Consider the following 17,302-nt stretch of genomic DNA (forward strand, 5'->3'; position numbering starts at 1 on the left):
GTGGAGATTTGTTTTATGTGTATATTTTGTCTTCCCAGTATAGCAGGAGCTCCTTCTGGATATCATATTTTATGAGCTCTGTCTGCAATGTCATGTAACTGAATCTTGTGAGTGTGTTGTGAAGTTCCTTTTAAATTAGACCACTCAAAGCATTAAGAATAGTGATGAACAACCAATACAAACTCAAAAGTCACATAATGAAAGGCTGAAATACCAATTCGTTCTAATGATCACACAGGAAAACCTGCTTAAAAGTGCCAATATGCTAAAAACCTCTAAGATGTTCTCAATATAAAAAGCTAGTCATTTCTGTTATCAGTGTACATTAGTTCAATGTAATATTCAAAGTGAGTTACTTACTAAGGCAAATTTTTTGTTGAGAATCATCTGCTCCACCAAAGATGACTCATTATGGAAGAGGTGCGGCTGCATATGGCTCCACATATGTGGAAACCACCAGAACTCATCAACAGACCCCAAAAGACGGTCATCCCCTTCATCTTCCTCTTCAGTTCCTTGGATGGAGTGAAAGGGGGAAAGATTATTTAGTTAATTTCTGTTGTACTGATTGCCTATTTATATGTCTGTATGTATCTATCTGTCCATCTATCCATCCATCCCTCCATCCAATTATGTAATCCTAAATATGTATTTGAAAGATACCATTTATACTATCTTAGATACATAAAAGACTTTGAACATGAAATGTAGCAAAGGAAAATCTGTCACTTGGCAAATTATACACCATGACCAGGTTGGGTTCATCCCAGGTTCACAAGGATGGTTCAACATACGCAAATCAATCAGCATCATACACCACATTAACAAAAAAAAAGTCAAAAATCATATGATCATCTCAATAGACGCAGAAAAAGCATTTGACAAAGTCCAACATCCATTCATGATCAAGACCCTCACCAAAGTGGGTATAGAGGGAATATTCCTGAATATAATCAAAGCCATTTATGAGAAACCCACAGCAAATATAATCCTCAATGGGGAAAAACTGAAAGCCTTCTCACTCAAACCGGGAGCAAGACAGGGATGCCCACTCTCACCACTGCTCTTCAACATCGTTTTGGAAGTTCTAGCCACAGCAATTAGACAAACAAAAGAAATAAAAGGCATCCATATAAGAAGAGAAGAGATCAAACTGTCACTGTATGCAGATGACATGATACTATACATAGAAAACCCTAAGGACTCAACCCCAAAACTACTTGAACGGATTAATAAATTCAGCAAAGTAGCAGGATATAAGATTCACATTCAGAAGTCAGTTGCATTTCATTGTATACCAGCAATGAAATATTAGAAAAGGAATACAAAAATACGATACCTTTTAAAATTGCACCTCACAAAATCAAATACCTCGGAATACACCTGACCAAGGAGGTAAAGGACCTATATGCCGAGAACTATAAAACTTTAATCAAAGAAATCAAAGAAGATGTAAAGAAATGGAAAGATATTCCATGTTCCTGGATTGGGAAAATCAATATTGTAAAAATGGCTGTACTACCCAGAGCAATCTACAGATTCAATGCAATCCCTATCCAATTACCCAGGACATTTTTCACAGAACTAGAACAAACAATCCGAACATTTATATGGAACCACAGAAGACCCAGAATCGCCAAAGCAATCCTGAGAAACAAAAACCAAGCAGGAGGCATAACTCTCCCAGACTTTAAGAAATACTACAAAGCCACAGTCATCAAAACAGTGTGGTACTGGTATCAAAACAGACAGACAGACCAATGGAACAGAATAGAGAACCCGGAAATAAACCCTGACACCTATGGTCAATTAATCTTTGACAAGGGAGGCAAGAACATAAAATGGGAAAAAGAAAGTCTATTCAGCAAGCATTGCTGGGAAACCTGGACAGCTGCATGCAAAGCAATGAAACTAGAACACACACCCTCACACCATGCACAAAAATAAACTCCAAATGGCTGAAAGACTTAAATATACGACAGGACACCATCAAACTCCTAGAAGAAAACATAGGCAAAACACTCTCTGACATCAACATCATGAATATTTTCTCAGGTCAGTCTCCCAAAGCAATCGAAATTAGAGCAAAAATAAACCCATGGGACCTCATCAAACTGAAAAGCTTTTGCACAGCAAAGGAAACCCAAAAGAAAACAAAAAGACAACTTACAGAGTGGGAGAAAACTGTTTCAAATGATGCAACCGACAAGGGCTTAATCTCTAGAATATATAAACAACTTATACAACCCAACAGCAAAAAAGCTAATCAATCAATGGAAAAATGGGCAAAAGACCTGAATAGACATTTCTCCAAAGAAGATATACAGATGGCCAGCAAACACATGAAAAAATGCTCAACATCGCTGATTATAAGAGAAATGCAAATCAAAACTACCATGAGATATCACCTCACACCAGTCAGAATGGCCATCATTAATAAATCCACAAATAACAAGTGCTGGAGGGGCTGTGGAGAAAAGGGAACCCTCCTGCACTGTTGGTGGGAATGTAAACTGGTATAGCCACTATGGAGAACAGTTTGGAGATACCTTAGACATCTATACATAGAACTTCCATATGACCCCGCAATCCCACTCTTGGGCATCTATCCGGACAAAACTCTACTTAAAAGAGACATGTGCACCCGCATGTTCATTGCAGCACTATTCACAATAGCTAGGACATGGAAACAACCCAAATGTCCATCGACAGAGGATTGGATTCGGAAGAGGTGGTATATATACACAATGGAATACTACTCAGCCATAAAAAAGAATGACATAATGCCATTTGCAGCAACATGGATGGAGCTAGAAAATCTCATCCTGAGTGAAATGAGCCAGAAAGACAAAGACAAATACCATATGATATCACTTATAACTGGAATCTAATATCCAGCACAAATGAACATCTCCTCAGAAAAGAAAATCATGGACTTGGAGAAGAGACTTCTGGCTGCCTGATGGGAGGGGGAGGGAGTGGGAGGGATCGGGAGCTTGGGCTTATCAGACACAACTTAGAATAGATTTACAAGGAGATCCTGCTGAATAGCATTGAGAACTTTGTCTAGAGACTCATGTTGCAACAGAAGAAAGGCTGGGGGAAAAATGTAATTGTAATGTATACATGTAAGGATAACCTGACCCCCTTGCTGTACAGTGGGAAAATAAAAAAAAAAAAAAAAGAGAACAACCAGACACTGCAGCACAACTCTTTTAAAAGTTTTAAAACATGAGACATTGATATAAAAATCACTGCGAGGTGGAAACACACAACCTGTCCAACGGACTTGAGGACTTTTAACTTCAGGGATTTCTGTGTAATTTGTTGTTTGGAGAGAATGGGGGATAAGTAAGGAATGCAGTCAAGGGCATATGAATGAGGCAATGACCTCTCGTGGTAGATCATTTCATCATGGGTTGTGACACAACAGTGCAATGAAATAATTCCATAATTTATCTGGATTACTCCTTAGGTCTCAGAAGAAGTTACTCAGTGTATATTTAGTGAAAACTAAGGCATAAAAAGGGGAAAAAGGGAAGGAAATGTAGGAAAATTAGAGAAAGCTGAAGGAAAGAAAAAAGAAAGTATGAAAGTGATGGAAAGAAGCTGAGAAGTGGTAAAATTGTAAAACAATCTAAGTAGCACCATGCTCCTTGGTGGCACTCAAGTCCCTCCCACTTGTCCTTTCTCTCAAGTTCTTGAAAGCTGACTTTCCACCCAGAAACCTCTATTTCCTTGAGACTCAGCTTTGTTGTTGTCCCTCTGATTTTTCACATTTGGGCTTGTTTTCTTTCTTTCATTTTCTCCAATCTGCAGTTTAGTTTAGTGTGGGAAATTACACAGTTCTCTGAACTTCTGTGAGGGGGTAGGAGTCTCTTTCTGTACTTCCGCAGGCAGAATTTCTTTACTGAAGCATGAAATGAGAGCAGTGTAATGTGCCTGTCCTTTGTGATATTAACCGTCACAAAGTTAGGCGGCCACACTTTAATTTCAGCCACAATACTGAATCCAATAAGGTCCTAGAACAGCGGATTCCTCAAATGATGTCCTCTTTGTGTGTAGGAAAACCTCCTCTCATATTTTCAGCCATAATTCTGATGTGACTGGTGTTAATAGGGCCCTACAGGCTAAAAATGGGAAGTGGACTTCTCCCCTGGCACAGCCAGCTGAGCCCAGAGCTTGTTACACTGTGCTTTCATTTAATTTTCCAAGAGAAGAAAGGCAGAACCCATTGGTGGGAAATGAATCAGATTCTATGATGTGGTGGGCAATGCAAGACACCAGAGATAAAGACATAGTATGAGGCTGCATGGATGTTCTCATTTATATAGGAGGAATAGGATGAGTGGTATAGAATGAGTGGAATAACAAATCTTTCAACAAGGACAGTCTTCAATTTCATTTTCAAGTGCTTAAGTACTCTGCTGATATGAAGGAACTTTTTCTCTCTCTGTAAAGAGCATCTTTAATCCGTTTTTTCCCCTTATTTTTTCTTCTTTGTCATATAATCATGCTACCACAGCACAGTTTAACAAGTATAGCCTTGGGAGTCACACATTTTTAGTTTATTTGTAGGTTACATCACATTTGAGTTGTGTCATTGTGGGCAGGTCACTGTTCATGTCAGCAAAAATATCAAGTGTCTACATAGTCCTGACACATACTGGGTAATCTAAAATGCCTATCTTTTTTCCTCCTATATTTCCTGCTCCTGCTCCTGTTCTTCTTGTATCTCTTACATGTGTCTTTCAGGTTTTTTTTTTTTCCCACTATAATATTGCATGGGAGGGTGTTTCATGTAGTGTTATGTAGCAGAGGGGACACTGTATTTAAGAATTTAAGAACTAGGAGTTCCCTAGTGGCCTAACAGTTAAGGACCCAACATTGTCACTGCTATGACTTGGCTTACTGCTGTGGCGAGGGTTCTATGCCTGGCCCAGGAGCTTCCATATGCCGTGGGTGCGACCCTAAAAAAACAACAACAACAACAAAAAAAACAAAAAACAAAACAAAAAAGAAATATTTGCTGCATATGACTGGTTATGCTTAAATACATATATATATATATTTATACATAAGAATGATGTCATTTGGTTTCCTTGCAGTTAAACATCTCTACTCTCCCCTTGCTGAACATTTTGTATGTCCTCAGAATACCATATTAATTGAGATTATAGTCAGTTACTTGTTACAGTTTTACTTTCCCATACTGAAAACAGGCAGACATCTCTTGGGGTTTCCCAGTAATCAGTTTATTCCTGACTTCCACCGCCCCTGCCTAAGCTGAAATTTCTAGTTTATGAAAAGTCACCCCTTCTATGACTTTTAATCTCTATTCCTTCTCTCCTACATCTCCTATCTTTCCCTGCATCCTTCTTATCTCCCCTTTATGTATTTTTCTAGTCAACCTTTCCCAAAGTTTATTTATCAGGATAATACGACAGATTTCAGAATTCTTTGGAAAGAGTTCAGGCATGTGTTGTCCTTTCCTGAATATCATGGTGAAATCTGCTATTAAAATATTCATAATTTTAATCATGGAAGAGTCAGACAATGTCTGCCCTCTGACAGATTTATGTAAATTCACAGTAGGCGTAATTGTATGCCTATCCTTTTTTATTCATAAGTCGTTCTTATCTAATTTCCTTTAAATCCTTGTAAATCATTTTACAGTAGAACTGATTATATTGAGAACAAGTATCTATTGCTTATTACTTAAAACATCATGGTAAAAAGCAGTTGAAACATAGTTGTTCATAGCTGATTGTCCTCGCCTCTTGACACTGCTTTATCCCTCTATTTTACTAATTTTTGTCAGAACTGGAGAAAGAGAGAACTAGAAGTCAAATTCCTCAATTTTTAAGTGTCATTTCTTAAGTTGTTACAAAACTACACTCAGATCTTATAGTTAATGCAAATTATTATTTTATGTATCTATTCGAATAACCTATGTCTCTTTTGTATTTTCTCTGTAGTATTTCCTACTCTGATATTATATTAAAAACCATCATTGATGAAGACTGTGTTATGTTTTTCAACTGTCATCTCATTTAATTCTCACTACAACCCTCCGAGCTAAGAGCCACTGCTAACTCTGTTTTACAGATAAGAGAATTGATATTTGGAGGGGTGAAGTAATTTGTCACAAGTCATTGGGAATATTGCGATAGAAGCTGAATTCTGACCCAGATCACACAACTCCAAATTTAGGACCTTTAGCCATCACTGACCAAACTTAGAAGTTAGAAATAATTAGCATTTACTCATTCATCTAACATTACTCTTCATGTTGTTAATTCTGTGCTATAATTGGAATTTACAAATACTATTGTTTCTCAGTGATTTGGGAAAATATACAGTCCTAAAGAATCCACAGATTAGGGGAAGGAACCTTTTGCCATTCAACTTCCTTAATCAAAGGTTGCCCATTAAATGATGAAAACTGATTTTTTCTAGTATGTAAGACTTGGGCTCTGACTGACCTAAAGTTAAGACTATTTTTTAACACTTAACTAGCTATATGACCTTGGGCCCCCTCTAAGTTTCTATGTTATTATTTAGAAAACAAGATAATACATCCTTTAACTCCTAGCATTCAGTGAAAAGGTACATGAAAAGTGCTTAGCTAAGTACCTAGAGTATGGTGGTGCTTACAAAAAAGGAACTGTAATTTGTATTCCTTCATCTCTTTATTTCTCACAAAGTGCACAAATCCTTCAAAAACTAAAATGAATCAAACAAAAGGAAACCCTCTTCTGAAATAAAGTCTTACTATTATGACAGTGCTGTTTTACTCCTTCCCTTCAAGACTGAATAAAATAGAATTTTTAGTAGAAAAAGGAATTACTCATTTAGAAGGCAAGACAATGTAATTCAATTAAACTTTACAATACGTAATTTTAAAAGGATTCATAGTATTAAATTTTATATCTGTTCCCACTGAAAGCTGATTTTATGCAACCCTAGCTAAGTTTTTGTGGATGCTTTCAGACCTTATACAGACAACAAAACTCTTCAAGCCTTGGCCTTAGCTTCCTCCTCTGTTCTATTTTCCCTGGCTTAGAGAGGGGACATTCTTACTGTGAGCTGTGGGAAGTACCTGTAAGGAAAAAGGACAAATCTGTCAGAAAAAACAATGAAGGAAAGCAACTGGCTAGAGACATTCATTAGCCTTCAGCACTGGGCAAAAAATTGAGTTCCCAGGAGTGTTTTCTTATATTTCTATTATGTTCGAGGAAGTAATTATTCTTAATACTTAGGGTGATTTTCCTTCACAACACAACATGGTCAAATTTTATTTGAACAACCTGACCTTGTTCCATATAAATACTAATAGTTAAAATAAGAGTAATTTTATTTTCACTGAATCATTTGTTGACTAATTCATTTTTTTTTTTTTCAATAGACTCTGTTCTACTTGCTGATGTTATAGCAGGAAAGTCTTTGTGGAGTGTTCACTTTAGTGAAGGAAGAAAAACAATTGATAATTTAAAAATAAAGTGCATTCAACATCCATTCATGATAAAACATTTAGCAATTTAGAATTTCTTAAACTAAAAATGAGTTTCTATAAAATAGTCTGTTCAAAGAATTCCCCTCAAAAATAGGAACAAAACTACTGAAGTATTTTCCCTGAGGTCGGGAACAAGATATGAGTGTTACTATCACCACCTTTATCTAATATTTACTGGAGATCCAAGCTAGTGCAATAGGCAAAGAAAAGAAAAAAATTCATAAAGCTCAGAAAGAAATAAAATTTCTACTATTCAAAAATTAAATGATTGAATAGGTAGAGAATCCCAAAGAATCTATAATCTATAGAATTAATAAATGAATGTAGCAAGGTTGAATATAAGGTCTATACATAAAATCAATTATATTTCTACATGCTAGCAACAGAGAAATGGCAAGTAAAAAATGAACAAGACACCATTTACTACTGCACCAAAACACTCTACCATGGAATAAATATAAAAACAATAAAGTTTTGTGAAGTATAGTTAAAGAGGACCTACATATGTTCAAGGGTAGGAAGGCTCAAGATTTAGGGTAGCAATTCTCCCCAAATTAATTAATGGATTTAATGTAATCACAATCAAAATTCTAGTGAGTTTCTTTGTAAATATTGGTAAGATTTTAAAATTTGTATAAAAATGCAAAAAGAATTGCCAAGGAAATCTTGAAGATGAACAAACTTGAAGGACTTACAATAACAGATATCAACATCAATTATAAAGTTATGATAGATAAGCTAGTATGATGACACAAATAGATCCAATAGACAGGAGAGTCCAGAAACAGAGTCCACACAAATGTGGACTTCTAATTTATGACAATGATGCCACCAGGGTACCTTGGGAAAGGGGTGACCTTTTCAATACTTAGTACCAGTTAGATATCTTTATGGAAAAAAGAGGATATTTGACCCCTATGTCACACATACACAAAAATCAATTTCAGATGGATCTCAGATGTATACATTTTAAGAATGTAGGAACATATTTTCATGATTTTGTGGCATGAGAAGATGTCTTTAAAAAGATACAAAAAAGGAAAAAGATAAATTGGACTGTAATAAAATTAAGTATTTTTGTACACTCCAGTAGGAGTGTAAAAAGACACCTACACATTAGGAGGAAATATTTGCAAAACATAACTGACAAAGGGCTCATTAGAAATATATAAAAAATTTCTACAAATCAGTAAGTAAAAGCAGACAATCAGTTTAAAAAATACCAAGGTATTTCAAAATAGAGGATATCTAAATGGTCAATAAATATACAAAAGAAGCTCAGTTTCACTACTCATCAGTAAAATGTGCATTTAAACCATAATATGATATCTCTATATACCCACCAGAAAGCCTAAATTAAAAAGACAATATCAAATACTGGTCAGAATGTAGAACAACAGGACAATTCATAAACTGTTGGAAATATAAATTGGTGTAAACATTTGAAAAACTGGCATTATCTACTAAAGCTGATCATAAATGTACCATACAACAAGCAATTCTTCTCCTGACTGATAACCAACAGAAAAAACTACTTATGTCCTCTGAAGGAGAGGTACAAAATTGTCCTTAACACAACTATTCAAAAACAGTCAAAAGTCCAGAAAAAATCCAACCATCTACGTTGGAAAGGAACGGAATAAAGAAATTTTGATGAATTCAAAACAGTAGAATCCTAAAACCAATGAAGATGAGAGAATTACAAATATACACACCAATTTCTGTAAAACCAAAATAATATTAAACCAAACAAGCTGCATATGGAAGAGTATATATACTATACGTTTTCTTTTATACACATCTCAAAGCCTGGCAAACTCATTTACGATATTAGAGGTCAGGATAGTGTTTTTCTGTGAGAGAAGCTAGTGACTGTAAGACAGTACAAAGGAGAGGGTGTGTGAGATTCTGGTAGTTTCTCTTTCTTGATCTGCATGTTGGGTAAACAGCTCTGCACATTTTGTGAAAATTCATCGAGCGCTATACTTATTACTTATGCACATTTATACATGTAAATTATTGTTCAAAAGAAAAGAAAGGCCCTTAGATAATAATATGGTGGGTAAAAGTTCAAACTATTAATATTTTTAAAGGTTGAAAAAATAATAGGTTAAATGAAATTGAAAAATATGAGGAAAAAAAGTAGGGGAGAGATACAGGTACTATCGGAAGGTGTGAAGAGGAAAGGGTCACAGTTTTAAAGAGCTTGATCAGAGAGGCTTTAATGAGAACAGTTAATCTCCTTTTTCTTACCTGTATGGTAAAATTTCCCTGAAAATCCCAGGTTGAATGTAAAATTTGTGATTTGCGTGCGCAAGAGATTCTGAGTATCAAGCAGGGCCTGAAATACATAATTTAAAAAAATGTATCAGGTAGAGAATGGCCTTGAGAAGACATCTTCCTTCAGCCTTAAAATATAAAACTTATGCATCAGAATATTAAATGATGGAAAGTAGTTTCTTTACCACTTTGCAACTACAGAGATGCTTCTGAGATTACATAAATATATACACAAATGTATCCTTTAGCTTGCAATAAGACAGCAGAAAGTATCAGCCAGAAAAGGGAGGTTAAATAAAAAGTTTATTCTTCATGTATCAAAGGAGCTAGTGTCTAGGACATAAAATACATCTTGTTTTACCCCTCAGGGACATAATTCACCAACTGTCAAAAGAAGGACTCTTTTTAAATGAAATTATGCAAGAATATATATTAAAAGAAACAGATTGTTGCTTTTCAGATACATCTTTGGTCTTTAAAATACAAGACTTTTCAATCTTTAAGTCTTAGATTCCCCAAAGATAACAAAAACAAACACATAGATACAGAGAGCAAATGAGTGGTTGCCAAAGGGTGGGGCTGCAGGGGAAAGGAGTGGAATAAGTGAGAGATTAAGAGGTACCAACTTCTGGTCATGGGGATGTACTTGACAGGGGATATGAGAACTACGGTCAGTAATACTATAACAACTTCGTATGGGGAAGATGGTTTCTAGACTTAGGATGTCGATCATTTTGTAGTGTATTTAAATGTCTAATCACTATGCTCTACTTCTGAAGCTAACATAATACTGTATGAAATTTTAATTTAAAAAGAAGTAAATAAGAGATAGATAATATATAGATACAGATATAATTTTCACTAATATATAATTATATAATATAATTATATTACTATATAATATCTTGCTGACAAATATAATAATGCCTGGTATTTTATGCCGCTTTAAAAAAGTTTATCAAGCACTCCTGTATATATTATCTCTTTTGTATTCCTCATCACAATTCTATGAGTTAGATAATTATCTCCACTTTAGCAAATGAAGGACCAAGTTCAAAGAGATAATATGTATTATCTATCACTAACAATAACAACTGTATTAGTAGTAGTAATATTAGTAGCAGCAGTAATAGAGGGGCAGCAGCTAATGACTGTTGAACACAAACAATCATGGGATCTCAATAAAATGTATAGTTTCTCCCCCCAAAAAGATCAAGACCATGAACATGAGGATCAGGGCTTCCACATATCAGTTATACTATTAAAAGATTTTGTTGTGGATCGAGCTGTATTATGGAGGGGTAGGGAAGGTTTTGGTGTTGTATAGCAAAAAGAGTATCTAATCTGGAATCAAGCGACCTACATCCTTAATCTAGGATCTACCTACCAATTTTATCTGTGAAAATGGACAAGTCATTTCTCTTCAGTTTCTTCATGTGTAAAAGAAGTGTTGACTAAGATCCTTTGCAAATCTATTTAGTGTTACCTTATGCTTCACTGGAGGAGAGAAAGAATGTAAGAATGTGAATTTAAATAAGAATGAGAAAGAAAAGAAGAAGGAAAATCCATTAAATACTGATAGCATGATAAATACTTTAAAGAATATAGCAATTAAAAACTCCGATTCAAAATAGATTTAACTGTCATTAGTAGGGGGGTTTTGTTTGTCTGTTTGTCAATGAAAACGTAAATTAGAGGAGGTTCACTATTATTGTGCTACTGTCAATTTCTCCCTTAATGTCTGTTAATATTCGCTTTTTGCATTTACGTGCTCCTCTGCTATGTGCATACATACATACAGGTTTTATATCTTTTTTAAAAAATTGATCCCTTTATCATTAGTAAGCCCTTCTTTGTCTCTTTTTACAGTCTTTGTTTTAAACTTTATTTCCCCTAAGTATTGCTATCCCAGCTTCTGTTTTATTTCCATTTGCATTAGAATATCTTTTCTCATTCCCTCACTTATAGTCTGTGTGTGTTAGAGATCAGCTATGAATCTCTTGTAGGCAATAAATATTTGGGTCTTAATCCATTCAACTCTATGTCTTTCGATTGGAACATTTATCTATTTACATTTAAAGTAATCATTGATAGGTATGTACTTATTGCCATTGTGTATTATTTTCCAGGTTTTTTTTTTTTAAATAGTTCTTTCTTTCCTTTTTCTCCTGCTCTCTTCTCTTGTGATTTAATGACTATTGTTAGTATTACGTTTGAATTCATTTCTCTTTATTTTTTGTGTATGTATTATGGGTTTTTGGTTTTTGGTTAACATGACGTTTATATATAAAAATATTTATGTATGGCTGATGATCTGTTAAGCTCAAATACCTTCTAATAGACTTACATTTTTACTCCCTTGCCCCTGGATTTTATGTTTTTGATGTTATATTTTATATCTTTTTATTTTATGTATCCCTTAATTACTTACTGTAGCTCTAGATGAATTTACTACTTTTGCCTTTTTTTTTTTTTTTTTTTTTTTTGGCCATGCCCATGGCATATGCAAGTTCTTGGGCCAGGAATCAAATCTGTGCCTCAGTAGCAACCCAAGCTGCTGTAGTAACAGTGCTGGATCCTTAACCCGATGGGCTACTGGAGAACTCCCACTACTTTTAACCTTCTTACTAGCTTTATAAGTGATTAGTCCACTACCTTTACTGTATTTATTTACTATATTTACTTTTACCTGAGATTTTTCCTTTCATAATTTTCTTATTTCTACTTATGGCTTTTTCTTTTCTACTTAGTGAAGTGCCTTATTTCTCGTAAGGCTAGTTTAGTGGTGATGAACTCTTGAAGCATTTGCTTGTTTGTAAAACTATTTATCTGTCTTTCAATTGTGAATGATAACCTTAATACGTTGATATTCCTTGTTGTATGTTTTTCCCTTTCAGCATTTTGAATGTATAATGCCACTCCCTTCTGGCCAGCAAAGCTTCTGCTGAGAAGTCAGCTCATGGTCTTGTGGGAGTTCCCTTGTACATAACAAGTTGTTTTTCTCTTGCGGATCTTAATATTCTCTATCTTTAATTTTTGACATTTTAGTTAAAATGTGCCTTGATGGGATGAACTTCTTTGACTTCATCTTTTTTTTTGGGCCAGAGTTGAATTGCATTTACTGTACAAAGAAAGTAAAACCGTCCCTAATGAGCCCAGGAATGTCACAAGTGAGGACAGCAGCAAAGGATGGTGTTGACCCAGGACCATCTTTCCCCAAAACAAAGTCCAAAGAAGGGGCTCTTGCGCCTGACCCTGCTGGAAGCCAGGCCTTGGCCAGGCTCCCACTCACAGGTGCTGCAGCCCCTCCCTGCCTCACCTCCCAGAAGAGCAGCCCCTGGGGCACCCACCACAGAACAGTCCCCAAGCACAGGGGTCACAGGCCAGGGAAGGGCCCATAGGCAGGAGGTGGAGTTGAGCCACTGTGACCTGCGATCACGTCACCAGCCAGATGGATGCAAGCTCAGGCTGGCTGGTGGGTCCTGGAGGAGGGGCTCAGGCTCCACCACTAAGAAATGAGTGACAGGTGACCTCAAAGAGGGGTGACACCAGGTGAGGAGCAGCTATGGGATATCACCCAAGGTCAGGAGACCAGCTGGCCAGAACAGGGTCTAGAAACCTGAGGAGGCAAGTGGAACAGGCTCAGACCAAACGTGCCCAGGACCTGGCGGCCCCAGCAAGTACTTATTGTCTACAGATAGCTTGCGTCTTCCACTCAGACAGACTTGGAGCCAATTTCGTGTAGCAGCATTTTGTAAACAGAACCAGGGGAGGCTGTCTGTCCCCATGTGGGGTGGGAGGGAGCTGGGGGGGTTTTGGGGGTATATGCCCCACTCCCCCTTTTCCAAGAAACATGGATGGAAATTCCACTTGGGAACCTGCAAATTGCTCATGGCTCTAAACCCATAGCTCTGTGACACACAGGATGTCATCCAGGAAGGCTGACAGGAGTCCTGGAAGCTGCAGCCCAGCCACACAGACTGCTGGGGCCTGGACCCTTGCCACTGCCCAGCATTACACGGTGGGGACGCTGACCACTACACTCAGAAAGGCCGCCGCGAGTGGCCACAGCGTCTGACACTGCTGCTGCCCAAGGCTTCCATGTGTCCCCACTGGCCCTCACACAGCCCACATCCCTGTGATAAGTGTCATGTGAAGTTGGATTCACACCTTGATGGTGGATTTCTTCCCATCTTTGGTTCAAAGACCCGCCCTCTCCCAGGGTCCCCAAGCTCATCCTCCCAGCTGTCATGGGCTCACCCATTGGTTGCAAGCAGGCTTCCCTGCTGGTCCTTTGAAAATGTACAAAAGGGGTGAACCATCTTTTACATAAATAAGAAAGGGAACTGACCCCCAGTCCCAGGGACAGCCCTTTCAAGGTGGGGGGAGGGAAACGGGGAGCTGGGAGGGGCAGGCAGAGCTGCCTCCTGGGCTTTTCTGAGCCACACCTTGGGGTCCTGGGTGTGGCTTGCCACCATCCCAGCAGCACAGCCCCACACTGGCCTGTGGAGCTGGTCTAGCTGAGCCCACCAGCCTACGAGGTGGATCCCCAAACTTCCCAGGAGGGACTGTGTGGCCAAAGTTTCCTTGCACACAGCACTGGGCCTGGCATCCAGCCAGGAGTATCCCCCAAGCGTGAGCTCTCCCAGAGGGCGTCTGGATGAGATGCAGCCTGCCCGGCTAAGAGATCTTACAGTTGCTCCGAGAGCAGTTCTGGGGCGGCCTCTGAGGGGGTCGGATGGACTTGGACCTCTTGAGGCTGTTGCCTTTGCTGCCACTGCCCCCTGTTCCACTAGCCAGTAAGTGGGATCTCTCGTGCGTCATGGTGGCGTTCATGCCATTGGCCATCGAGAATGGCTTGAGGTGGCTCTTGATGGTGACAGGCAGCGGGAGCTTGTCGATGAGGTGCACAGGGGTGCGGGAAACCATGGCATGGCAGCAGAGGTCGGTTTGGCTTCCAGATCTCCATGCCATGCTGCATGAGCACAATGCAGGACAGCTCCATGAAGGACTCAAGACGTTGAAGTTGCACAGCGGGCTGACTTCGAAGAAGGTCATGAAGTTTTTCTCCATGTAGGCGCTTGCCTGCTCTGTCAGGACTTGGTGCTTGAAGACCAGGTGTAGCCAGCGGCGACCAGAATCCAAGGGACCCTGGGAGCGTGCTCATTGATCTCCTTGATGCACTGGTCAGTGCTGTGGCAGGACCAGCAGTTGGTGATGTCACATACCAGGAGGATCCACTGCGCATTCCTGTAGTAGGACCCGAAGATGGTGCAGAACCTGCTCTGGCCCGGTGTCCGAGAGCTCCATCTTGACCCCGCCGGCCGTCCATCAGGACGGTGGTTGTCTTGTAGTCAATTCCATTGCTGTAGGTGTTCGGGGACTCAGCTGCGCCATCCTGTAGGCTCTCCGGGATCTCCTCCTTGCCCACGTCACTGTCGCCCACCAGCAGGAATTTAAGCAGGTAGTTGTAGCTCTTGACTGGACTGCCCTGCGTCCCCATCTTGGCTCATGTGCTGGCGAGCTGCACCTGCATGCCCACGCCGCTGTGTTCACCAGTGGAGACCTCCGACCGACCTGCGGGTGAGGGTGAGAGAGGCTGGTGGTCTACGAGGCTGCTCCACCTGTGCCTGCACCTGCTCTGCCGCCCCAGCTTTGCTTCCCTTTGCCTCGCCTCAGTGCCACAGCCCCCTTGACTTCATCTTCTTGGGTTCTCTCTGTACTTCCTTAATCTGGATATCTATTTCTTCCCAAGGCTAGGGAGGTTTTCAGTTTTTTGTTTTTTTTTTTCAGATAAGTTTTATGCCTCCCTCTGTCTTCTCCTTTTGGGACCTCTATAATGTGAATGTTAATATGTTCGACGTTATTCCAAAAGTCTCTTAAATACTTCTATTAAAAAATTTTGTTTCCCTCTTTTATGTTCAGCATGGGTGATTTCTATTACTCTGAATTTCAGATTGCTAATCTATTCTTTTGTATCATCTAATCTACTGTTGATTTCTTCTAGTATATTTTTTATTTCATTTATTGTATTCTTCAGCTGATTGGTTCTTTCTTATATTTTCTAACTCTTTGTTGTAGCTTTTACCGTGTACATCCGTTCTTCTCCTGAGCTCAGTGATCATCTTTATGACAATTACTTGAGATCTTTATTGGGTATATTGCTTATCTCTGTTTTAGTGTTTTTCCTGAGATGTTTGTTTTGTTCCTTCAAATATCTTCTCATTTTTCCTAATTCTCTCTCTCTCTCTCTTTTTTTCCTATGTATTAGATAGTAGTACTGTTGTGTCTTCCAATCTTGGAGAAGTAGCCTTATGTAGAAGACATCTTATGGGGACCAGCAGTAGGCTCCCAGTGGCTACCTGACCTAGATGCTCCAGAGGTGCCTCCTATATGGTCTAAGTGTGTGCCCTTTCATTGTATCAGGGCCAACTACTCTTGGTATGCTGGTAGGTGGAGCTGGATCCTGGCCCAGCTGATTTCCAGGGGCCCACTAGTGGGTGGGACAAGTCCCCCGTGATAATGGGCTAGAGGGTGGATTCCAAAATGTCACTTGCTAGTACCACCGTCAGCACAGTACAAGATCCCAAAGATGGCTGTCGCCAGAATCTCAGGGGAATCCCAGCTGCCTCTTGCCTCTCCAGGAGGTTCACCAAATTCAGCTAGTGATTCTGACCCAGGTTCCTCTCAAATTGGTGTCTTCACACTGGGACCTGGATGGATGCCCTTTGTGTATGCTCTTTAAACACAGAGTCTCATTCTCCTATAGCACTTTGCCTCTCCTGAATGTAAACTCTGCTGGTTTTCAAAGCCTGACTTTCTAGGGGCTTGTATTCATAGTGCAGAATCCCTGGGCTAGGGAGCCTGACGTGGGGCTCAGACTCCCTCATTCCTTAAGAAGGACCTCTTGTTTGTGGGCCACCAACCAGGAGGTATGCGTCTTGACTAGATAGCTTCTCCTACCCATCTTGTTGTAGCTCCTTCTTTATATTTTTGATTGTGGAAAATCTTTTCTGCTACTCTTCAGGTTGTTCTATAGGTACTCTGTATCTGGTTTTAATTTTGGTATGCCCATGGGAGGAGGTGAGTTCTAGGTTTTCCTGCTACATCATCTTGATTTTTCATTTATTTCTTGAAGTTTTTTCCCCCCTCATTTTATTTACCTTCAGTCTTCTCCTACCCTCTCATTTCTTCTACCAAGTTGAATATTCTACCTGGATTTTCCTCTTAGATTGTATCTTTCTTTATTCATCTTAATTTCATTCTCTCATTTTTCTCCTTTCAGTGGTAAGGATATGGAGAGAAAAATCCATTTTAAAATTATTTCTTGTGTGGCCAGTGCTTTACATCTTAAAGTTGGAATTTTTTTCTGTTGTTTCCCTGAAAATAATTCATTTGTATTTATTGTATGTGGAAGGTTAGTTATGGTTCTCAGCCTTGGAGAAGTGGCCCTCTGTAGGGTATGTCCTTTGTGTCCCAGGAGCACACTCCCCTCTCATCACCCAA

At 38.9% G+C, this 17,302-nt stretch overlaps 1 protein-coding gene and 1 pseudogene across 1 annotated transcript in view; both read right to left on the reverse strand.

Moving 5' to 3' along the window:
* Positions 1–17,302, reverse strand: part of LOC125138077 (bifunctional heparan sulfate N-deacetylase/N-sulfotransferase 3) — a 135,436-nt gene that overhangs the window by 82,627 nt on the left and 35,507 nt on the right. Inside the window, exons 2-3 of the mRNA XM_047799323.1 lie at positions 9,770–9,857; positions 361–515 (exon numbers count right to left, since the gene is read on the reverse strand). Of these exons, the coding sequence (XP_047655279.1) occupies positions 361–515; positions 9,770–9,857 (243 nt within the window). The remainder of the gene's footprint in view (positions 1–360; positions 516–9,769; positions 9,858–17,302) is intronic.
* On the reverse strand, positions 14,477–15,299 carry LOC125138078 (ras-related protein Rab-40C-like; annotated as a pseudogene).

Source organism: Phacochoerus africanus, chromosome 10 (genome assembly GCF_016906955.1).
Source record: "Phacochoerus africanus isolate WHEZ1 chromosome 10, ROS_Pafr_v1, whole genome shotgun sequence".
Classification (NCBI taxonomy): Eukaryota; Metazoa; Chordata; class Mammalia; order Artiodactyla; family Suidae; genus Phacochoerus; species Phacochoerus africanus.